The 24,787-nt window shown below is 40.7% G+C and overlaps 1 protein-coding gene across 1 annotated transcript in view; it reads right to left on the bottom strand.

Moving 5' to 3' along the window:
* LOC124545066 (fatty acid-binding protein, muscle-like) overlaps positions 1-8,311 on the bottom strand; it is a 34,188-nt gene extending 25,877 nt beyond the window's left edge. The window contains exon 1 of the mRNA XM_047123864.1: positions 8,147-8,311. Within this exon, the coding sequence (XP_046979820.1) occupies positions 8,147-8,225 (79 nt within the window). The 5' untranslated portion in view covers positions 8,226-8,311. The remainder of the gene's footprint in view (positions 1-8,146) is intronic.
* Positions 8,312-24,787: the final 16,476 nt, after the last annotated feature.

The raw sequence follows: 24,787 nt of genomic DNA, 5'->3' as shown, positions 1-24,787 counted from the left end.
ATTTCATACTTTATAGAGGCCATTATACTCCTACACAGCTTTTATGTTTGCACTCATTTTATCGCCGGCCGCTGTAGCCGAGCGGTTCTAGGCGCTTCAGTCCGGAACCGCGCTGCTGCTACGGTCACAGGTTCGAATCCTGCCTGTGGCATGGATGTGTGTGGTGTCCTTGGGTTCGTTAGGTATAAGTAGTTCTCAGTTCTAGAGGACTGATGGCCTCAGAAGTTAAGCCCCACAGTGCTCAGAGCCATTTGAACCATTTTGAACTCATTTTATCACTATGACTGCACTAATTTAATTTTCATAATTTTATTGTTGTCCTCATTTATTGTTTTCCGCGCATGTAATTTAGTTGTGCAACCAGTTTTCTTAATGTCTGTCACAACAGTTGTGTAATCTTGCCTTTACGGCTCTACGTTTGTGTGGTCGGTTGCGCGGCCTGACGTATCTCGTGTTCTCGACCGCATTATATTTGCATTTCACCCGCTGTACACAGCGCTCCATGCTGTGTGCGCCGGAAAGCGGTTGGCTCCGTGTTATGTAACCTCATTTAAGTATTTCTCTTTGTTGGCCATAGTTCCTCATTTCAGTAAATATCGTAGTTATTCTTTGGCATTTTATTTCTGTTTCGGGTAGCTTATGCTTTTATCTGCCTAATGACGATAGGACGATATTTCCTTACACTTTTAATTTTAATGCCGTATGCTGGCATAAAAGAACGGATGTTTGCTCACCACATTACTTCTTACATAAACTCACAGTTATTGATAGTTGTGGAGATGACTACAAAGCGTGGCACTTTGCCTCAAACTACTCCCATCCCCCCTTTTTTACTGTATCTACGCCTCACAACGTGATTTCACACCCCTAGATTAACCTGAAGGTCGCAAAATGCTTCATTGCCAATAAGTAGACTTACTTCAAGGAACAACATCCTCTCTGACACTGGTTCGAAATTAGTGACGCATTTTTACACCAATTTATCCCCTATCGCTCCTACTCTATGACGAAATTCTCCCTCGAGCGTTCCCGAGTAGCAAAGTCAGTGTTCAGCAAAGTCACAACAGTTGGAGCCAAGCATCTCATCTCACTTATCGAAATGTTCTTCATCCTTTTAATTTCTTGGTTGCCACTGCGTATTTTTCCAACTTTCTGGCATTGACTGTGCATTCATTGCGAAATCCTACTGTCTAGATTCCCATGTACTTTCTAACAGCTGGGGTATCCTGAGGTGATTATGGATCACCAGAGGTCCATCAGCTCGTATCTGTTGACTGTTTAGCCGTAACTTAGTTACTTTTCCCCGGGTACACCGCTGCAGGCTAGTTTACTAGTGTACTATTGTCTAGATTATTCTCTTGGAGACTTGGCAAAAGGCTCACTTCTGAAGAATTCCAGCCAGAAACAACATGGTGGGATGAGTGGTTCTCAAGCAGTCCTGACTCTGAATGTGTCATTATCGATCCTACAAAAGCCCCTCCAGGATTTCACCTACCTAGAAGACTGTGGACTATCGTAAATAGTACACTACTGGCCATTAAAATTGCTACACCACCAAGATGACGTGCTACAGACACGAAATTTAACCAACAGAAAGAAGATGCTGTGATATGCAAATAATTAGCTTTTCAGGATTCACACAAGGTTGGCGCCGGTGGCGACACCTACAACGTGCTGACATGAGGAGAGTTTCCAACCGATTTCTCATACACAAACAGCAGTTGACCGGCGTTGCCTGATGAAACGTGTTGTGATGCCTCGTGTAAAGAGGCGAAACGCGTACCATCACGTTTCAGAATTTGATAAAGGTCGGATTGTAGCCTATCGCGATTGCGGTTTACCGTATCGCGACATTTCGAGGTCCAATGACTGTTAGCAGAATATGGAATCGATGGGTTCAGGAGAGTAATACGGAACGCAGTGCTGGATCCCAAAGGCCTCGTATCACTAGCAGTCGAGATGACAGGCATCTTATCCGCATGGCTGTAACGGATCGTGCAGCCACGTCACGATCCCTGAGTCAACAGACGGGGTCGTTTACAAGACAACAACCATTTGCACGAACAGTTCGACGACGTTTGCAGCAGCATGGACTATCAGCTCGGAGACCATGGCTGCGGTTACCCTTGACGCCGCATCACAGACAGGAGCGCCTGCGATTGTGTACTCAACGACGAACCTGGGTGCACAAATGCGTAAAACGTCATTTTTTCGGACGAATCCAGGTTCTGTTTACAGCATCATGATGGTCGCATCCATGTTTGGCCACATCGCGGTTAACGCACATTGGAAGCGTGTATTCGTCATCGCCATACTGGCTATCACCCGGCGTGATGGTATGGGGTGCCATTGGTTACACGTCTCGGTCACCTCTTGTTCGCATTGACGCCACTTTGAACAGTGGACGTTACATTTCAGATGTGTTACGATCCGTGGCTCTACCCTTCATTCGATCCCATCGGAACCCTACATTTCAGCAGGATAATCCACGACCGCATGTTGGAGGTCCTGTACGGGCCTTTCTGGATAAAGAAAATGTTCGACTGCTGCCCTGGGCAGCACATTCTCCAGATCTCTCACCAATTGAAAACGTCTGGTCAATGGTGGCCGAGCAACTGGCTCGTCACAATACGCCAGTCACTACTCTTGATGAAGTGTGATATCGTGTTGAAGCTGCGTGGGCAGCTGTACCTGTACACGCCATCCAAGCTCTGTCTGACCCAATGCCCAGGCGTATCAAGGCCGTTATTACGGCCTTAGGTGGTTGTTCTGGGTACTGATTTCTCGGGATCTATGCATCCAAATTGCGTGAAAATGTAATCACATGCGAGTTCTAGTATAATACATTTGTCCAATGAATACCCGTTTATCATCTGCATTTCTTCTTGGTGTATCAATTTTAATGGCCAGTAGTGTATAGGCATCGAACACGGAAGATGCCACATAGTCACAGAATATCCTCTGCGGATGTATGCTGTAACTAAGTCCAGTATACATGAGGTCTATGAGGATGAAGCCTCCTGGATGGAAACTTCAGATATCCACTACAACCAATTGGCTGCAAATGTTTAATGGCCTTTCCTATCAGTTACAATCTTAGAATATCTATTCCGCTTATAAAAATAACGTTTACTTTTTTTATGTGCACTTCATTCAAATGATTTTCAAATTTATTCTTTTTATATGGATAATATTGTCTTATGGACTTAATCTAAGACCCCCCTAATTAAGAATGAATTTAATTTAAATTATCTGTACTTTATATATATTTTGTTACCTATTGTGTTACCATTAACACCATTGTTGTTCAATCTAAGTAATATATTCTTGATGTGATTCGAAATGTTTCCGTTTCCATCGGTCATTCCTGCACAGAGACACCTAGCACAGGACTATACAGAAAATATTTTACTTTAAGCGCATTCGCAACCATGATGTTAATTCTTGAGATAGGCAAGATGGAGATAAGCGACCGAAGAGTTTTATATAAAGTTACAAAATTAAATAAAATCTTTCAACTATCTAGAACGTAAGTATGTAACATTAAGTGATGACTATTTTCAGTTGATTGTACAGCCGTCTTCAGATTTGGAGTAAAAACAGAAAATTGCACTAAGGAAGAGTACCAGAAAAGATTACATAAATTTTCATAATGCAAGCGAAAGGCCAATTACATACCCATCATAAAAAAAGGTTGGTGTCAGGTCATATAAGAGTCGTATCTCAATAAAATAACCCACTTATAGCGCTGAGAAAAAATGTCAGGTACTTAAGGCCTAAGAAACAAACAGAGACGTCAACACAAAATAGAACACAAAATGCAGTAAACCAAGCACAAGTACGCAGAATACGAACTGTCTTACGGTCGGCACTGATATACAATGTTTTGCATAGAGTATCGTTACAACAGTAACTTTTCAACAAAACCACGTTATGTGCGGAAATGGTAGATGGTCTAGTGGTATGTGGCCCATTCAGAGTTGTAAGCAGACCAATCGGCTATGTGTTCTTGCGCATTATCAAACAAGCCTTTTATCCACTGTTTTCTTGTGGTATTTTAATTGATATAGTACATGCTACAATTTTTGTAACAATTGGTTCTACTCCGCCACTATCGATATGTTGCCTTTCTCGTGGGTCTGCGTGAAAACACATAACCGATTAGTCTGCATACACGCCACGTACTTTTTTATTTTTTATTTTTCGTTTCGCTTTTCAGATGAAAAATAACGCCCTCAGAATTTCCAGTTCGGCTGAAAGCACTGAAGATTGTATTTAAAGTTGGCTGACAGCTCTAAAGATTAAACTGGCTGCACTACCGTACTTAAATTTACGTTTAAAGTACGTTTGAAGTACAGCAGTAAATGATAACATTGACAACGCCAATTGGCACAGACGTTGTGTCTTAGCCTCATTTTACGAACCGACGCTAGGTATGTTTTTATAAATGGTGTGTAGTTGAGCTTTTGCTTGAATTATGAAGGTTTATGTAATCTTTTCTGCTACTCTTCCTTAGTGCAATTTTCGAATATTATTCAAAATCTGAAAATAGCTGCATAATCAGCTGAAATTAGTCATCACTTAATGCTACTTACTAGCGTTCGTAAATATTAAAAGATTTTATTAAAAAATTTCTAATTTTGTGCTTCACCATGACGCTAATGCTAAGAATAATCATTGTGACGCTTAATGGATTGCTTACCCCTGGCCTTCTCCATTCCCTGCTGTTGACCGGCTACTGACTCAATAACTTCTTACTTCAGGGAGAAGGGAATGCCCTAGAGCTTCAGCCGCGTATCTGCTTAACACAGAGGCCGCTGGCACCTGGTGAATACTGACACACGAATCCATTCATACAATGCACTGAATCCATTACTGGTTTGTTAACCAGGAGAATTGACAATCTGGGGATACTGCCTTCTTAATCGCATTACTGGAGATGGATCCACACGAAATTACTGTAAATCATGTAACGTTTGCATGACATGAGAACCTAGCTTAATTTTCTATGATTAGACATGATATTTTAAAGGTTGTTTTGTTAGTGTTTACAGCATTTCCAAACGGAATTAAAATAAAACTGCACTAGTAAAACCTGTTCGATATCAACTGAAAAACTGCCTGTTCACTTCTGAAGCATGGAATCTCTGTAGTGTTAGATAATGGTTACTGAACTTATTAACAGTAACAGCATAATGTATTAACTAAACCAGAATTTAATGGCGATTATTGGTGAGGTTAACGATAACCGGTTGGACCTTTAGGAAGGCGAGAATAGGTGTTTGTTTTTCAATGTGTAGACGCTCTGATCATGGTTGCGGCAACAAACCTTGTAACTAGAACCATTTATCGGCGGTAATAAAGTATGGAACTGTTTGCCATTATTCTGGAATCCAGTCACTGATTGACAAGTTTATTCAGTGCGAAACTACCTGACACAAAAATTTGTAAACAATGCTAGTCTTAATAGTAAAATCCTGGACAATTTACGTGCCTATAAGCTGGCATTTACTTAACAGTTTTCTAATGTCACACGTTGGGACACTTAAAATTTATTCCAACCAGCAGCACATTTCGGAAAAAAAACGAATTCATGTCTGTGTGAATAAGATTCCAACTGGCAAGTTGCCCTTCCCTTTATCAGGAATTCTTTCTTTAGTGTATCTGCCTTATCGCAGGAGGCTCTCCATCGCGCCCTTTCCTGAGCATCTTCCTTCATCTCTTTATGTGTCCGTTCTCGTCTAATGTCAACCCCCATTGCAATTCTCTTCATACTTTTTCTTCTCATTCCTTCCACTTTTTCCCTATATAACTCTTTGTTGCAGACGATTCCTAAGCAGTATGTGTCCCAGCTGAAATTTTTCCTCTCTCAGGTCACTTCCAATAATATTTTTTCATCTATTATTTTCTTCATTACTTCTTCATTTTTATGTCTGTCCGTCCACTTCATCTTCAGCATTCTTCTCCACAGCCACATTTCAAAACTTTCTAGATATTTTTGTTCTTTCTTTTTAACTGTCCATGATTCTATGCTGTATAACACTACACTCCAGGCATAAAATGTAGCAGGTCTTTTCCTCAGCTCTATTGGAATTCTTCTAGATATTCTTCACCATTTTGTACATGCTCTCTTTCCCATAGATTCCTCCTTCTTAATTCTTCTGTACGGCATCCATTCCACATCACTAAATTTCTCAGGTACAGAAAGAATTTTCCTTGCTCTATCTTTTTTTCGTATATTAATCGGAGCTGCCTTTTTGCTTATACTCATCACTTTTGTGTTTAGGAGGAATAATATCATCTACTAAGTATGTTCCTCCACCACGAAAAATGAGAGTAATTTCGGTAAGCTCTTTAAGGGGAAACAATGGAGTGACGCTCATGCTACTATAAAAGCACCTCTACCCGTTGTTATCAAGCTCGACTCACTAGTAAACATCACCTGTTCTAAAGTGACACCGCTGGAGAACAGAAACCTCGCAGCAAAATAAATGACCGCAAAGTGGCTATTACTGCACAATATAGCAAGCAATTACAGGAAACTACATCAGATTAACGACTTGAAAAATGATTTAAATATCTGTATGGTGCGAAAAGTGATAATTGACCTTGAATAAAGAAAAGTGTGAAGTTACTCACTTGAGTAGTAAAGGAAATCAGCTAAATTTCGATTACGCGAAATCTGAAGGCTGTAAATTCAGCTAAATATTTAGGGATCACAATTACAAATAACCTAAACTGGAACGATCACATATATAATATTGTGGGTAGAGCAAACCAAAGACTGCGATTCATTGGCAGAACACTTGGAAGGTGCAACAGTTCTACTAAAGAGACTTCTTACACCTCGCTTGTCCGCCCTATTCTGGAGTATTGCTGTGTGGTGTGGGATCCGTATCAGGTGGGACTGACGGATGACATCGTAAAAGTACAAAGAAGGAAGCTTGTTTTGTATTATCGCGAAACAGGGGAGAGTGTCACAGACATGATACATGAATTGGAGTGGCAATCATTAAAACACGTTTTTCGTTGCGACGGGATCTTCTCATGAAATTTAAATCACCAGTTTTCTCCTCCGATTGCGAAAACATTCTGTTGGCACCCACCTACATAGGGAGAAATGATCATCACGATAAAATAAGAGAAATCAGGGCTCGAACAAAAAAATTTAAGTGCCCGTTTCTCCCGCGTGCCGTTCGAGAGTGGAATGGTAGAGAGACAGCTTGAAGGTGGTTCATTGAACCCTTTGTCAAGCGCTTTATTGTGAGTGGCAGATCACGTAGATGTAGATGTAGATTAGTGATCTGTACCACCCTCATCACTCCACCGAAACCTCGCGATTAAAATGAAAAGTTAGGAGAGTCAGATTACCAGCAACTCAATTCCAAAGACAAGTTTCACAGCTTTCCGACTGACAGGTAATTATGGATTATCTTATGAGCACACTATTAAACACATGATAGCTTGCGAGAATCACGTGTATAAGTAAGTGTAGGAAAAACAAGCACACACACATACACACACACACACACACACACACACACACACACACTCACACACACACACACTTTTACCTGAAACTGGATGCTTGTATACATTCATCGGAAAACACCAGTACGCCTACAACAGACACCTTTACGCAGCCTATGCCACAATATTTTCCGATTCGAAGACTACAATAATAGGGTACCTCTAACGTACACAAATAATGATAGGCTTATTGCACTATACGCTTATTGCACTATTCAGAATGTGGAATGACAAGATTAACAAGCAGTTATTAGAAGAAAGACTGCCCCATAACTCACGAACAACAACCTTTTTTCTTTTTTCTAGAAGAGAGTTCGGAAATTTATTCAGCTCACTAAGAGTGACGCCCGCACAGAGAGAATTACATTTAATAACAGATCGCACAAACGCATACAAGCCGGACTCTCTTACATGAATGAAAATAGGACAACTAAGAGTCGCGTATTAATCCATTGGGGTTTTTTTTGGTAAAATTAGCCACTCAGGAATTACTGGAAAGAATGTATCAGAATTTCTACGAACATGTTACACACGCAGATCTGAAACCTAACACTCTACGGTAAGTACGTGGGTCTAGTCAAAGAGCAGGAGTTACAAAGACCAAAGAATCACTTACCAAGCGCTTTCAAAAATTCATCAAAATTCTCGCTCTTGTCGAGCTTGTATTTGCGGCCAACAAATTCGTCCACCGACATGACGCTAAAACTTCGCTGGAAACGCGTGAAAACTGCGACAACCGATGTTCAGGAGTACACACGCTTACAGACTAATGTCCTTGGCGTTCGTAGTTCCCGTGGTGTATGTAGAGATGGCGTGGGCGTAGGCATGGCTGGAGGCTGGGAGGGGGAGGTCACGTGACGCTACGCAAAGCGGCTAAAGCCTCCGCGCTCGTCTGCTATGGAAGTGAAGCTGCTGGCATGATACCTGGCGGACAGAACTTCTCAATCAGTTCCGTATCGAAGAAGGCATGTGTACGGGTCGACACACACAGTGCCGCAGGGATCCACTCTCGGCCCGACTCTCTGTTCCACCGGCGCTTCACACCTGCCACAAATCGTCAATAATACTAGAAACAGTCGTATTTGCTGAAGATGTCACCACACTCACTGGAAGAAGATGGCCACAAACAATGCACAAACGACTCAAGGATGACTGTCAAGTCTCGAGAACAACGTCTTACAAATGGAGAATAGGCTTAAATGCGTCCAAAAGACAAGCTGTAATATTGGCTAGGAGAAGAACAACGCACGGCCCACAGATACAGCTGTTTGGTCATATCACTTAGACAACGTCCGTCAAGTGTTTGGGAGTCGTCTTGGACAGCAAATTAACGTGCCAGAGGAAATCAGCAGAAGTCCGCCAGAAGATAAATCAAAGATTGGGTGCATTATAGTTCACAATAAGAGAATATTCCTAACTCTTCGTTCAGAATGAACCCGGTAAGTACAGGTTTTCCTTATGAACAATTTCTGACCACGGAATTTCGGTGTGGGGGACTACCTGCAGAGAAGACACACTCTCTGAAGAGTGTATAACGCCTAATAAACTTTTGCGACAAGCACTCGTATTTGCACAAAGCGGCAGAAGAATCAGAAGGCGTAGATCGTTTTATGAAAATGACCAGGACATTATATTAGAAAGCAGAGCAGTCTGAGAAACCACTCGTTGGAGCATAGGCACCCTTTGTGAGGACAGGCCGCTACAAACGGCTCGTGTCCCTGCTATAGCGATTGTGAAGCTGTATGAAGAAAATAACTGTGTGAAGTAAAAATACTGCAATCAAGGTGACAAGTAAGAACGTGAGCCTAAAACACCCACAGGAGAATGTAATAGGAAATGGCTCCTAGGTAGACACCACAGCACACCATATGAGAGAAGATAGCGTGAGCACGCCCATAACGGAATTCAGACGAGACCGGCTGTGTGCAATGTTTTTCGTGAGAGACTGCTTTACATTATGATCAGCTTAAATCTGTTCTTCAGATTCAACATTTTGTCAACAGGCAACCAGCGACTGTTTTAAATTCTTTAAGGTGTTTATTAACGATTCTGACAACAGTTACAGAATTTATGTTAGACGTATGTGCTGACTTGTCATAAATGTAAATTATGTTTCGTGGGAGGGCATTTAAGTGCATCTGCATTAACGTGTCTAGTTAGTAAATTATGTCAGGTCATGACATCTGTATCTGACTGGTGGCGTAATCATAGAGCCACTATATGAAAAAGGTTGTTCATGTAGCATGCATGAACAGTAACGAAGAATTATTTGGAATTACGTAAAATGCTTGAGTATCCGTATTTCAGTATTCGTCCTCTGTAATTCACAACTGGATTCTCTTGAACGGATACGTACTTTTGAGTACAGGACAAGGCGATTTCAAGGTAATTCCGCATGACGAGAAGTTGTAATGATTCTGTGCCATGAGACGCTATTTCATTAGCACTATGTACAAAATGTATTCTCTAAAGAAACGATATATATTGTTTTTAAATGGTATATGTTGGAAACGCAAGAAAACGGCGTAAGTTATCTTCAATCAGAAAGATTCCCAACGAGCAGTAATAAACTGATGTTTATTAAATATGAAGAAATACTCAACTTCAATTATGCTTCTTCTTACGAAATGTCCAGCACAATTAAACTCTGAAACTGTTACAGGTCCCCTAAAATATTAAGGTCCTCTTGCTGTGTCGCTGAGTGATGGCCAAGCAGAGTCGAGAGCTGGCCTACGATGCCTACAGAGCCAAAGTTTCGAAGACGAACACTGCAGCTTGTAGACCCGGCGATAACTAGACACTGCATACACGACGCGGTACACTGAAGAAAATAGTCCGCTGGTATTTAAGGAAGCATCGACCAGTCGCTACCCACACACATGTGTATGGGTAGGCAGCTGCGGCCCCTGGCAGACCTCGGTATACTTCATATCGCCGACCCATTCATAAGCTGTGCTATGAGAGTTCCGAGCACAGCTTATCGATCGTAGTGCAGTACTCTCTGGAGTCGTGAGTACCGTCATAGCCACTGCGGGCATAGTGGCCACTGGCTGTTACTGCCATGGAGGTAAGAATAGAGGGAGACGCCGTGACGTCACAGCTGTGAAGCTATGTGAAGCCGAGGGTAGCCATCTCAATCCGACCAAAACATTGCTGCTGTAAGCTTGTGTGCCTAGGCTTGTCGCTCGCTTTTGGAAGGATTTTGCGCTATTATGGTGACTTGTGTGGTGTTCGGATGTAGGAATCGTTCTGATTGTGATGCGAAATCGAAGGGAATAACATTTCATGTGTAAGTTGTCTCGTTAAGTGTGATTTTACAACTTCATTGTGAATGAACGTGTGCTACATCGGTACTTGTACTGTAGCGAGTTTTTCTCCTGTATGATTTTTGATTTCCTAAAAATGAAAGTCGGAAAGCTCTGTGGGAGAATGCTGTGAGGAGGAAGAATTGGCGTGCGTCTAAATGGAGCACTATATGTTCTCAGCACTTCCGAGAAGAGGACATAGACCGAACTTCCCTTTCAACAGTAAGGCTCCGAGAAAATGCTGTACCATCAGTTTTCCCTACGCACCCAAAACATTTGCAAAAGGTATGTTAATTCAAAGAATTAAATTCTTAGTTTTCAAGTTCACGTTTCAGTATAATACGTACGTATCGTCGATAATCGAAGTGTTGAGTAACTCACTTTGTCTTCATCATGTACCAAATTAAAAGCTAACACTACATTAACTGGCGTAAAGTATAGGCCTAAACAGGACACTGTGTAGATTTGCCATTCTATGTACCGTATTTCAGTAAATATTGGTGGTAATGAACAGTGTTTCTCAGTAGTGTAACGTAACTGAAATGTCCCAGTACGTATTACAAACAAGATGTATTTATAGGGCTTTGGAGGGAGGGTATAGCTAACTTAGTTTTCAGTTTCTGTTGTTTAGTTTGTGATACACGTTTATTACTGAATTATCAAAATTGTATCGTTTACATTGAAGGCTAGCTATTCGTAACATTACATTAAAACTATTTTTAATCAGAAGAAACGCGGAATTTCGCCTTTACGAGATTTTATTTTAAACAAAAACTTTGAAATAACCAATCTGATGACGTTACATGCGTATATGGTGCAATTAGCGACTTTAATAGACGCAGCGCTATAGCACACTGGCAATGTTTTGGTCAGAGTGTCATGGCAGCGAGCCACGCCTCCATGGCTTCAAAACGTAGTGCGGCTGGGATACGTAGCGCCATCTCCCCTTATTCTTACCTGCCCGGTTACTGCACTGTACGGTGCTGCTACACAGAGGCGGACGCGTCAACTATTCCATTGGTACGCCATCGCAGATGTGTTTAAAAGATATTGAATATTTTCGTGTTTTTCAATGTCCTGATGTAAGGTAAGTGTATTTAATTAACTACTATAACCAACCTTTCATTCATAATACAGGCAACTGATAGTAACATCTTAAAAGGGGTGTATTTAGGCTACACAATGATGTGTCTGTGCAACGCGTTGCTCGATTCGTTTAGCCGGTAGTGTGGCGTTTATGTAATGACGGCGAAGAGGGCAAAGTAGCCACGTCTGTGGCCACTATGCCCGACCGTGGCCACTTTGCCGGACATAGAGTAAAATATATTTCAATTGAAAAATAATAGTATTGTATGTTGTTTACAAAACTATTGAGGGTTTCAAACAGCCAACGCAGCCCACTGCCTCATTGCAGTACTTCATGTTATTTAATCAGCATCTCCAAGACCAATAGGCCCTATACTTTTGCTGTAAGCCCACAGGATACTGTTCCAATCCCTAAAGCAAATATTATCAAACGAGAAAATAAACGAAAAAAAGGAACAGCTGCAGTTTTAACGTCAAGCCCTTTCAAGATGAAACTAGTAGCCGCAAAAGCAGAAACAGAAGAAAAGGAAAGACTTAAGAAAATGAAATTGGAACTGAAAAAAGGAAAACAGAGTAAGAAAAGGAATGAAGGAAGTAAAGTAAAAGTTAAAGGAAAGCAGAAATCGAAATCAGCGAAGCGTGCTTTGTTTAATGACTCGGAAAGTGACTTGAGTGATACTGATTGCTATATTCCAAGTCAAGGGAAAATGAAGGATGGGTAGGGTGTTCGGGCTGTTTACGATGGGCACATGAGGCTTATGCCGGGTGTGAAGAAGACAATGACTTTATTTGTGACGCTTGTAAATAAACTCAGTGTGAAACTTTCTTTCTCTACGATGGTAATAATGTTTTTATTTTGAAAATACGTTTTCATTTAGTATACAAATTCAGTTTAAATTTTGTATTTTATATCGGGCAAAGTGGCCACCTCATGGCCACTTTGCCCCACCCCGAGGTGGCCATTTGGTAGGGATAGAGTAAATATATATATATATATATATATATATATATATATATATATATATATATATATATAAAATTTACCGAGATAAAGTTAAAATAAAAATTGCCTTATGTAGCTAAATATGTAGGATATCGTATGTTAATGTATAGTTTATTTCTTATTTATTTTCTTCAACAACAAACAAATATTTCTTAACATGACCACTTTGCCCAACCTTCCCCTATGTAGACTTTTGTAACAGAGCCATCTGTATGCCAAACTCAAAATTTGTAATGGAGCAATGAATGTGATTTGTTTCATTGTACTTTATATGGTATGTGACTGGTTGATAAAGGAGCTGTGATGCCCATCATTTTAATTGGATTCTTCCACTGGCCGAGGACGCCCACTTGAATACGAAATGCTTATCTTATGTTCCAATGGGTAACGAGTACATGCAACACTAGTATTTGTATTGGTGTAATACTTGTACATTTTCTGTTGTCATTCACTGTAATGGTGTGGGGTTAAATAAAGGTGTTTGACGTATCCCCATTTTAAAACATGACATTCCCATTGTGTGGACGATCGCTTGTTTCCTGGTGTTGTTAGCTGTGTTGACCTCCAGTTTGATTCTGACTTGGTAAGGGCATATGTGGATTGTGGCATTCATTCTGCAAACATTTACAATGTGTTGCCACTTGCATATTTATTATTAAGATCAGGTATTGCCATTGCAGATTTGTTTGTATTGAAATAATTAATTTCTATCAAATCTGAACTTTTTGTTGTAATACCTCTTTTGTATTCACTGTTCACTGCCTACTGTGTGCTCCTTTTTGGTTGCCTCGGAAGGCAATCTGCGTAGTTCGAAACTAGTATACCGTGAAGCGTCTAAGAAATTGGCGTAGACATGCGTATTCAAATAAAGAGGTATGTAAACAGGCAGAATACGGCGCTGCGGTCGACAACGCCTATGTAAGACAAGAAGTATCTGGCGCAGTTGTTAGATAGGTTACTATTGCTACAATGGCACCTTATCAGATATAAGTGAGCTTCAACTTTGTGTTACAGTCGGTTCACGAGCGATGGGACACAGCATATCCGAGGTAGCGATGAAGTGGGGATTTTCCCGTACGACCATTTCACGAATGTAACGTGAATATCACGAATCCGATGAAACATCAAGTCTCCAACATCTCTGGGACAGGAGAAAGATCGTGCAAGAACGGGCCCAACGACGACTCAAGAAAAGCATTCAATGTGACGGAAGTGCAACCCTTCCGCAAATTGCTGCAGATTTCAGTGTGGGCAACCAAGAAGTGTCAGTGTGCGAACAGTTCAACGAAAGATCATCTATATGGGCTATCGGAGCTGAAGACCCACCTGCGTACTTTTTATGACTGCACGACAGAAAGCTTTACGCCTCGCCTGGACCTGTCAACACCTACATTGGACTGTTGATGGCTGGAAACATGTTGCCTGCTTGGCCGAGTGTCGATTCAAATTGTATCAAGTGAATAGACGTGTACAGATATGGAGGCAATCTCATGAGTCCATGGACCCTGCATTTCAGCAGGGGACTGTTCAACTGGTGGACGCCATTCACACGTCTAGATATAACTCTGACAGGTGATACGTACGTAAGCACCCTGTCTGATCACCTGCATCCATTCATGTCCATTGTGCATTCAGACGGACTTGGGCAATTCCAGCAGGACAATGCGACATCCCACACGTCCAGAATTGCTATAGAGAGGCTCCAGGAGCACTCTTCTGAGTTTAAACACTTCCACTGGCCATCAAAGTCCATATCTGGGATGTCTTGCAACGTGCTGTTCAAAAGAGATCTCCATCCCCTCGTACTCTTACGGATTTATGGACAGCCCTGCAGGATTCATGGTGTCAGTTCCCGCCAGCACTACTTCAGAGATTAATCGAGTTCATGCCACGTGGTGTTGCGGCACTTGTGCGTGCTCTCTGGGGCCTCACACAATATTAGGCCTGTGCACCAGTTTCTTTGGTTCTTCAGTGTATATTAAGGTATTACGTATCGAGAATATTCATAGTTTCTAGCACCCACGCCGAAAGTGCAGAAATTCAGAGTCATATACGCTGTATAGTTGCCTGCAAAATATAGATATGGTTGCAGTAACACCTTTTTAAAGTTTTTTGAGACCACTCAGTGGGAATGAAGACGTGGTTTTGCTGTTTTAAATGCATCAGACGGTATAGTTACTACTTTGAACTATTTTGACGAAGTAGTTTTTCGTTAGTCTCGTATTTTCCGAATCTACTATGTGTACGAGCACACTTCGAAAGCCTCTGTACAATGGCTGTCAGGGATAGTTATTGCTAATATTGGCTACTTGCTGACCCATTTTCAGCTAACGAGGTGTTGCACTGTGGTCGAGACACTGACACCCATCTGGAACGACGACAGTTCATGACTCCATCCAGCCATGGTGCTACAGATTTCCCACAGTATACTCAAATTCACTACTGGCCATTAAAATTGCTACACCAAGAAGAAATACAGATTATAAACGGGTATTCATTGGACAAACATATTATACTAGAACTGACATGTGATTACACTTTCACGCAATTTGGGTGCATAAATACTGAGAAATCAGTATCCAGAACAACCGCCTCTGGCCGTAATAACGGCCTTGATACGCCTGAGCATTAAGTCAAACAGAGCTTTGATGGCGTGTACAAGTACAGCTGCCCCTGCAGCTTCAACACCATACCACAGTTCATCAAGAGTAGTGACTGGCGTATTGTGACGAGCCAGTTGCTCGGCCACCATTGACCAGACGTGTTCAATTGGTGAGAGATCTGGAGAATGTGCTGGCCAGGCCAGCAGTCGAACATTTTCTGTATCCAGAAAGGCCCGTACAGGACCTGCAACATGCGGTCGTGTATTATCCTGCTGAAATGTAGGGTTTCGCAGGGATCGAATGAAGGGTAGAGCCACGGGTCGTAACACATCTGAAATGTAACGTCCACTGTTCAAAGTGCCGTCAATGCGAACAAGAAGTGACCGAGACGTGTAACCAATGGCACCCCATACCATCACGCCTGGTGACACGCCAGTATGGCGATGACGAATCGTACACCCAGGTTCGTCGTCGCAGGCGCTCCTGTCTGTGCTGCAGCGTCAAGGGTAACCGCACCCATGTTCTCCGAGCTGATAGTCCATGCTGCTGCAAACGTCGTCGGACTGTTCGTGCAGATGGTTGTTGTCTTGCAAACGTCCCCATCTGTTGACTTAGGGATCGATGGGTGGCCGTTACAGCCATGCGGATAAGATGCCTGTCATCTCGACTGCTAGTGATACGAGGCCGCTGGGATGCAGTACGGCGTTCCGTATTACCCTCTTGAACCCACCGATTCCATATTCCGCTAACAATTGGATCTCGACCAACGCGAGCAGCAATGTCTCGATACGATAAGCCGCAATCGCGATAGGCTACAATCCGATCTTTATCAAAGTCGGAAACGTGATGGTACGTATTTCTCCTCCTTACACGAGGCATCATAACAACTTTCCACCAGGCAACGCCGGTCAACTGCTGTTTGTGTATGAGAAATCGATTGCAAACTTTCCTCATGTCAGCACGTTGTAGGTGTCGTCACCGGTGCCAACCTTGTGTGAATGCTCTGAAAAGCTAATCATTTGCATATCTACATATACATCTACATCCATACTCCGCAAGCCACCTGACGGTGTGTGGCGGAGGGTACCTTGAGTACCTCTATCGGTTCTCCCTTCTATTCCAGTCTCGTATTGTTCGTGGAAAGAAGGATTGTCGGTATGCCTCTGTGTGGGCTCTAATCTCTCTGATTTTATCCTCATGGTCTCTTGGCGAGATGTACGTGGGAGGGAGCAATATTCTGCTTGACTCCTCGGAGAAGGTATGTTCTCGAAACTTCAACAAAAGCCCGTACCGAGCTACTGAGCGTCTCTCCTGCAGAGTCTATTATCTCCGTACGCTTTCGCGATTACTAAATGATCCTGTAACGAAGCGCGCTGCTCCCCGTTGGATCTTCTCTATCTCTTCTATCAACCCTATCTGGTACGGATCCCACACTGCTGAGCAGTATCCAAGCAGTGGGCGAACAAGCGTACTGTAACCTACTTCCTTTATTTTCGGATTGTATTTCCTTAGGATTCTTCCAATGAATCTCAGTCTGGCATCTGCTTTACCGACGATCAACTTTCGATTCCCAGTGCTACTAGGAGCTTGTTCTAGCTGCGTTGCCATAAGACAGATTGCAGTCAGCTTCACGAGGTGAGTTAGATCCTGCCTGATGGAAAGTAGGCGCTCCGATGTTCAGAACGTAGACATCAGCTGCGAAACTCTTGTGGTGAGTATATTCCACTTCATACTGCACCGGAATGACTCCACTAGAAGAGGATCACTGCATGTGTTGTTTTTATACCATACCGCCATGCTCCTGTCTCAGTTCCAAACACTTTATGATTTCTACACCACGAAAGTCGACGATATGTCCCTCTTGGTCCACAATATTTCACTCATGATGGTCTAATGTCTGGACAGTCACTGGAAGGGAAATGGCGTTGGCTGGAGGCTCATCATTTTTATATCCTGGACCAACCATAGGGAACAATCCGTAGACCGCATGAACCAATATGTCATTGAGATATACTTTCGTTTCAATACTGTACTCGACATTTATTTCGTTAATCGACAATACAGTAAAACTGGACAATTTTGAGACACTGTTTGCACTTTTTCTATCATACCCTATAAAAACATTTACTGTGACACGTAATCCCCACATATACGGAATTTTATAACCTTTATCCTTTAATTTTGATAGAAATAAAGTTTTTATATCCAATGAGATATCCAGAATATGGAATATTAAATGTCACAAACTTACCTTCAGCTCAGGAGACATGAAATGTAAGGCAGGGAAAGTAGAATTAAATTCGTCTGTAATAACAATGGGCCGAACTTGTGTTTCCTTTTTGTTTTAGCCATATATAGAAAAACATTTTTCACAAAATTTGCCAACTTAGTAACGCTTATATTTCTTAAAATCCTAAAAATCTTCGTTGAAACAGAATAAGAATGGTAAAAAGTATGTTGCACTAAGCAAGGTTATAAAACAAAAATTTCATACCGTTATTTAAACATTTGTTCAGCAGAACAGCATGAGAAAAAAGCAGGTCATAACACATTTAACACGAAAGCCTCTAAGCAATGCAACTACTTGAAACTGTCAAACACTTACTTACAAGTTCAGTGATTTGATAAAAAACAAAATCATTACAAAAACAATGTGTTGATCAACCCAATCTCTTATTTAGAAACAGCCTTATAATGAGAAATAAAACTTTGTCTTTTTCAATAAACCATTAATAAATGACGCTAATTACATTTATCAGACTTGTCTTTTATTTACGATTTCAGTTGCCTCTCTTGGTTCTACAGGTAAGCGTTCTGTCAAATTTATCCCAATAATCTATGGAAATAACGCTTTTCCTTTTCCAATGACTGAAGGAATTTTTTGTAACCTTTAACTACTGTCCAGAATGATCTGCACATACTAGTATAGCTCATTTTTATCAGCTTACCTTCAGTTGAACAGCATCTCAAAAGTCATCAACAGCAGCAGAAAGTTCCAAGAAATCTACGAACATGTTTTTCCCCTTACAACAAAGTGGCTTTATGACAGTTGAGGTGTAATGGACGTACTAGTAGCTTACATCACCAATCACAGTACTTTGCAAGAACACACTGCAGCAGACCTATATGCTGAATGATGACCCGAACTGCAACTTTTAAGAATAAAAAGCTGGAGCTCACTGTTGCCACAAAGTAATAAATTAGTCACAAAGCTGTCGACTTTTACAGTATCTCGGTTGCTTGAACTGAATCAAGATTCGATTTCAGACATAAAAATCAACTGCTGCAAGGTTCGCTGCGAAAGTGTTGTGCTGAGCACATTCCCCCTCATATTACACCAAAATAACACCACTGGTAGATGATAGCTGCGTATGTTTTGTACCGTATCGCCAAGTTGCAGCCACAAGTGTAAACATACTGTACTATGATTTCTGCACCATGACAGTTTCAGAAACCTAACAGGAATCCTACAGAACATTTCTGTCCAAAGTCTATTGCCCCTTTTGTTGTACATGTTTCATCGTTAAGTTTACTGATGTTTGCATGTAACTCGAACGCTGGTACAAAATGCATTAAATATGTGTTTAAATCATGAATATAATATGCACCGCATGGTATCTGCACGACTCTACCAAATTGTAGATATAGTTTGAAATTTGACACTGTGACATTAAGAAAGTGATACTCCAATATCCATTGTTTAAATCAACAGATGGAAAGTAATCGGTTTCTAGAACTGAGTATCGCATTTTTAAAGTCAGAGTGTACACATCACACCTGACGAATAGACATATAATGATTGTTTTTATTTGCAAGTTTCTTTGCAACCACCAGTAGGAACATTAGACATAATTTTCTACAGATGTACGTATTGAAATTTTGACAGCATTAAAAATTGTAGAACATATGGTTGTTTGGAAAATAGTGAGTAATTCTTCAGGCAGATGTACGTCTTTGAACAAATGAAACTGGTAGACGTTATTTCGATTTCTTAACCATATGCCATCCAGTGAGTCTTGGATCCTCCAACAACATCTAAATTTGCAATTCTGCAGATTTTCACATAATCTTTGGTAATGTATTTCACATAAGCACACCCTGAAATATTGGAATGTTGACATTTTTGACTAATTTAATCGGTTCATTATTTGCAAGCAGCCTGTTGAGCATTACACTAATAGCTTTTCTATGATCAACTCCTCTACATGTCGATATGGTTTTAAACATATTCCTTTCACAATAGCAATATATTACATCAATTATTGTGCCTTTTCACTTCATACAGCTGTTCCGTGGCGTTTTCTGCATTTTTCACACCTCGGGCTATGGCTGACACTCTTCCAGCTGCTGATTCCGAAACTGAAAATTCTGTCAGTGCTGAAAAGAATGGAAGAACTCCACCCAGTGATGATGATGATGTCAGAGGTATTCGCAGAACCCAAGGCATTTTAATCAGTCTTCTGCTTTTCTGCTTCAGTACACCTTTATCCGCTGACAACGATGCCTGAATACGTTTTTTAAACACTCTGGTTTTCTTCAGTGAACAATGTAGACCATTTATAGTTGGAAGAAAATTTAACCTGACATCCAATTTAAGTTTTTCATGCATGGCTTTTTTCAACTGTATATGCAGCATAATGTTGTCCTACACCAATATCTCATTCTGAACGTACTCACATTTATCAGCTAATATTCGATCTGCAGCGTGATGACCTTTATAAGCAGCGCATGTGATATCATGGCTTTCACAAGCTTCGTCCAACAGAATAACTCTTTTATTGCCAGATGCTAACCATCAAGTAAACAATATTTGATGTGCTTTCTACGATGCATACTATGCCACTGTGTGTTTCAGTGTTTGAGTGTCTCGTTTTATCCACGTCTTTGAGATCTTTGAGATCCCACCTCAGCTAATGTGCGACGAAGGGGAGTCAACCCAATAAACCAGCACATTGTTCCCTCGACATCTTATGTTGTGCTCTATGCAAAGCACATTGGGTTCAATGTTCCCCTGCAATTCTTCAGCGTAAAAGTTTGCTGTTACTTCGTTTCCTCTGCTCTTCTTAAAAACATAATTTCTTGGATTTGTCCTTTGCACCTTGTACACTGTACATACATTTCCTGACCGATTTGGTCGGTATCATTTCTTGAAGACATTGCTGTATTTTGAAATAAGTAGTAAATCACCTATATTAAATTTCTGTTTGCGTGGACCCACCATTGTAACATGACTGTACTGCATTTATAAGCTATTTATCATGAATTTCAATTTGTTTCATGTTTATTATTTGATGTTCATTTTGGTTATACTGTTCAATCATTTATGAAAGATAATCTATCCATTTGTGTCATCTGCAAACATTGTAACACATTCGTGTATGGATTTTTATTGTTCTGATCAAAAGTTCCATAATATTTTGTTTCATCTGCAGGAATATTGAATAGTGGTGTATTCCATATCACTTTAGTACTGCCTTAAACATCTATTACAAACTCACCATCATGATCTATTGGGGGTTTAGTGGGTAGAAATTCATGCCTATGTACAGCAAATGGTCCTTCACCTGTGAAGTGCTGTTCTCATCTTTGTTGTCAGAGGTAATGCCCAAGAAAATTTGGAATATATATCAATGACCAATTAAATATATTTAAAATGTTTCTTTAAGTATTGCGTCATTTCTACAAGATCTGCGTGTCGTAAGTCATATAAACCCTGTTTTATAACATATCTTCATGGGAATGTTTCGCTTGCCATTTTGTGGAGTTCTTGAACAACCAACTCCATTATTCGATAATGTGTCTTTCTCTGAACTCTAAAATAACTTATGTATGAGTAGCATTTCCTGTACCAGCCAATACTTTCAACAGTTTCAATTGTCTTAAAATTTCATTGGATTCATCATAATATACACGTTGCAGAGGGCAACAGTCCCTTTTTTTCTGCGAAATATCAATAACGCTGCTGTGATGTTTACCATCTATCTCTGTTCTAATAATGTCTCTGCATTTCTTACTTTTTAATTTGTCCATTGATTTTCTTATCTAATTAGTCGCAATAAAGTTGCAGTTTACATTTCGGCAAATGATTGGAAAAGTTCAAAGTTTTTGAAAACATTAGATTCTGCAATCCTGGCGTTCTTTTATATTATTTATTCCAAACATGTACTGCATGCTTGGCTAATTACACAAGTTGTGTATTCAGCACATGAAGTTCTACAGGATATCATGTATACCTCATAATAATCATGAGAGTGATTATGGTACAGGAATTTTTTCCTCGTTCAATGCGCAAATGGAATAGGTTGGTTAAAGTAAGAAGTGATGCGAATAATCACTGGATCTTCAAGTTTTTTGTAGCTCTTATAAATGTATTAAATATATCCTGACTTAATGGAAATAGTGCTCTTATTCTACAAAACTGAGAGTACAAAATGTATATCCATGAAACAAAATGCATAAGAGACTGATTTTCTAGTATAGCTTCTCTTGGTTTTGACCACTGGTTCCAAGTTACAACAGAAATTGTAACAAAGTGGTCCATGTTATACAAAATTGTAACAAAACACCCCGTTGCAGCAAAAATCGTAAGAAATGACATTGTAACAAATTGCCTCCATGTTACAGCAAAAATTATAACAAAATGCTCCCATTACAAAGAAACTGTAAAAAATTTATCCCAAATTACAGACGAAATTGCAACAAAATGCCCCTGTTACTGTGAAACTGACAAATTGCCCTATGTTTCAGCAAAAATTCTAACAAAATGCCCATGTCACATTGGTGCTTTGTGGAAGGGAGATGAGGAGTCTGTCAATGCAGACTGCGTACAGCAGGTAACATGTGGATTGTGGAACCCTCTCTGGCATGTCAAATATAGATGAAGACGTCCCCATCCTATCCTACGACACATGAACTGTTACTGCTTAAACAGCAAACAGTTTTAAACTTAAAGCAATTCAGTTCTTCTGATTCTAAACTTGGTGGGGCTAATTTTTAGTAGCAAAAGTCGGCGACAAAGTTTCAAATTGAGGACAGTCTGGCATTAAAAAATACAGTGGGATTTCTTAATTTTCTACCGTTTTGAATTTGGGACACGTTTCTAAACAAAGCACAAGTGACGTGTGACATCAGATAATAATCCAGTGGCTATATTGCAGTCTGTACTTAGAAGACATGAACCCTTTCAGGCCTGCAGGATTGGCTCATATGCTCCAGTCAGTCATCTAGGATTGTGACATCTTAGGTCTGTACTCATTTCTTCAGGTCAGCCATCTTGGATCCGCATCTTGAATTCTGACACCATAGAGCTGAGCTCGTATCTCCACATTCATTTTCAATCCTGTACTTATCACAAGTGACGTATCAACAAGTAGCCTATGCTCATACATACAAGTCCACCATCTTGGATTCTATACTTAGCACAAGTGATCTGGCAAGCACGTAGTGTACGCCATGTTACAGGTCAGCCATCTTTGACTACCAACTCGACTGTGATGTTACCAGGCAGTGCTCGTATCTCCAGGTCAACCATTTTGGATTTTCCACCAATAGGACTGTTTTCCATGTTGGATTTTTTGAATTATCTTCATCACAAACACAATTAGGAAATTTGTGTTCAGGTATGGAAATGTAAGAAGTTCTGAAGAGGCCTCTGTAATAAGTTTGGTTTTCAATTTTACATAATATTCTTATTGTGCACCTCTATAGAACACTTTTTTCATGTTAGCTGCAGTATCCCAGAGGATTATGCCATAGGATAGAAATGAGTGAAACTATGCGTAGTATGTTACTCTTCTGTGACAGATTTCTCAGTCCGAAGAAGGCAAAAGCCGGGCTTTCCAGTCGACTCATCCACATACTGGTGCCACCTGAGTATACCTGGATGCCCAAGAACTTCACACTCCGGGCGCCATCCAATGTATGACTTGATCTCTATTTCTGATATATGTAAATTGTTTTTATTTGTCTGGAATTGCATAATTTGAATTTTTGTAAGCTGTTACTTGTGAACCAGTTGTTAAGCCTGTTCGATTATTCTCCTGACTGTGTCTAATATAGTTGAGTCTGCATCATTTACCAAAATATTTGTGTCGTCAGCAAACACTGCACTTAATGAAGAGTCTTCCTCTGTGCCACGTAAATCATTTATGTAGACAAAGAACAGGAGGGTGCCAAGCAATGAACCTTTAATTATATTCCTGTTGTATAATTTGCTAATGTGAGCCCATTGTTATGAGGTAATGTGTATTACCAGTTTTGATATATGGCGGTAGGTCATCGACTTTTAATGTGAGCAATGGAGAGTTGCACTTTGGGAATTACCAGAACTGGAAAAGAAACCCTTGGGTCAAGGAACAGAACGGAGGGGCCAACGTAATTATGAGTATAATGTAAATGAATTGGGGATAGATAGGTAACGAAATGGCTTGGCAGATGGTCTATCGAAGTTTGTTGCTATATTTGAAGAGATAAGAAAACGTCATCACAAAGATTTTTTGAATGATGTGTCAATGATCACAGAAAATGCAAGAGCAACATATAACTTGTGAGACTACTGCACATGTGCTTAAGCAGAATTTTATTAAAGACATGACACGATTTTAAAAAGATAGTTATTTTTATAAATGGTTCTATGAATTTGAAGATCTTTCGTAGTACAAGAATCAGGTATGACAGGCGGCGCACAAAACGTGTTGCATCTCGACAGAAGCGATTACTTTAATATTTAAAAGGTAAGCGAACTTCTTTAGTGCACTACCCGACGAAATAACTGGAACACCCACAAAGGAAGGAGGGAACTAAATGAAGCAGAGAGGGTATGTGACGTTATTTCAGTGAGTACAATACAGAGTCAAATTTAAAAATAATTTGGCTGTATAAGCCCACTTATTAGTATGACGCTGTGTCTCCTATGACCTGGATGTGTACGCTTATTCTTTTGGGAAGGATGAGGTAGGGCCATTGTATCCTTTCACGGTCAAAGCTCATCTAGAATGTTGTAACTGGTCTTTGATACACTGGGTTCTGGCTCTGGTATGGCGCTGATGTTTAAGCTGGTTCCACACATGTTCTATCAGGGACTTACCTGGGGATCTCGCTTTCCTCAGGAGTGCGTCAGCGTCAGGCAACAATACATAGTAGCCATACTCACTTAGCCGGCCGCCGTGGCCGAGCGGTTCTGGGTGCTTCAGTCCGGAACCGCGCTGCTGCTACGGTCGTAGGTTCGAATCCTGCCTCTGGCATTGATGTGTGTGATGTCC

This window comes from Schistocerca americana, chromosome 8, assembly GCF_021461395.2.
Source record: "Schistocerca americana isolate TAMUIC-IGC-003095 chromosome 8, iqSchAmer2.1, whole genome shotgun sequence".
Taxonomy (NCBI): domain Eukaryota; kingdom Metazoa; phylum Arthropoda; class Insecta; order Orthoptera; family Acrididae; genus Schistocerca; species Schistocerca americana.
This window is presented reverse-complemented; position numbering and strand designations above follow the sequence as displayed.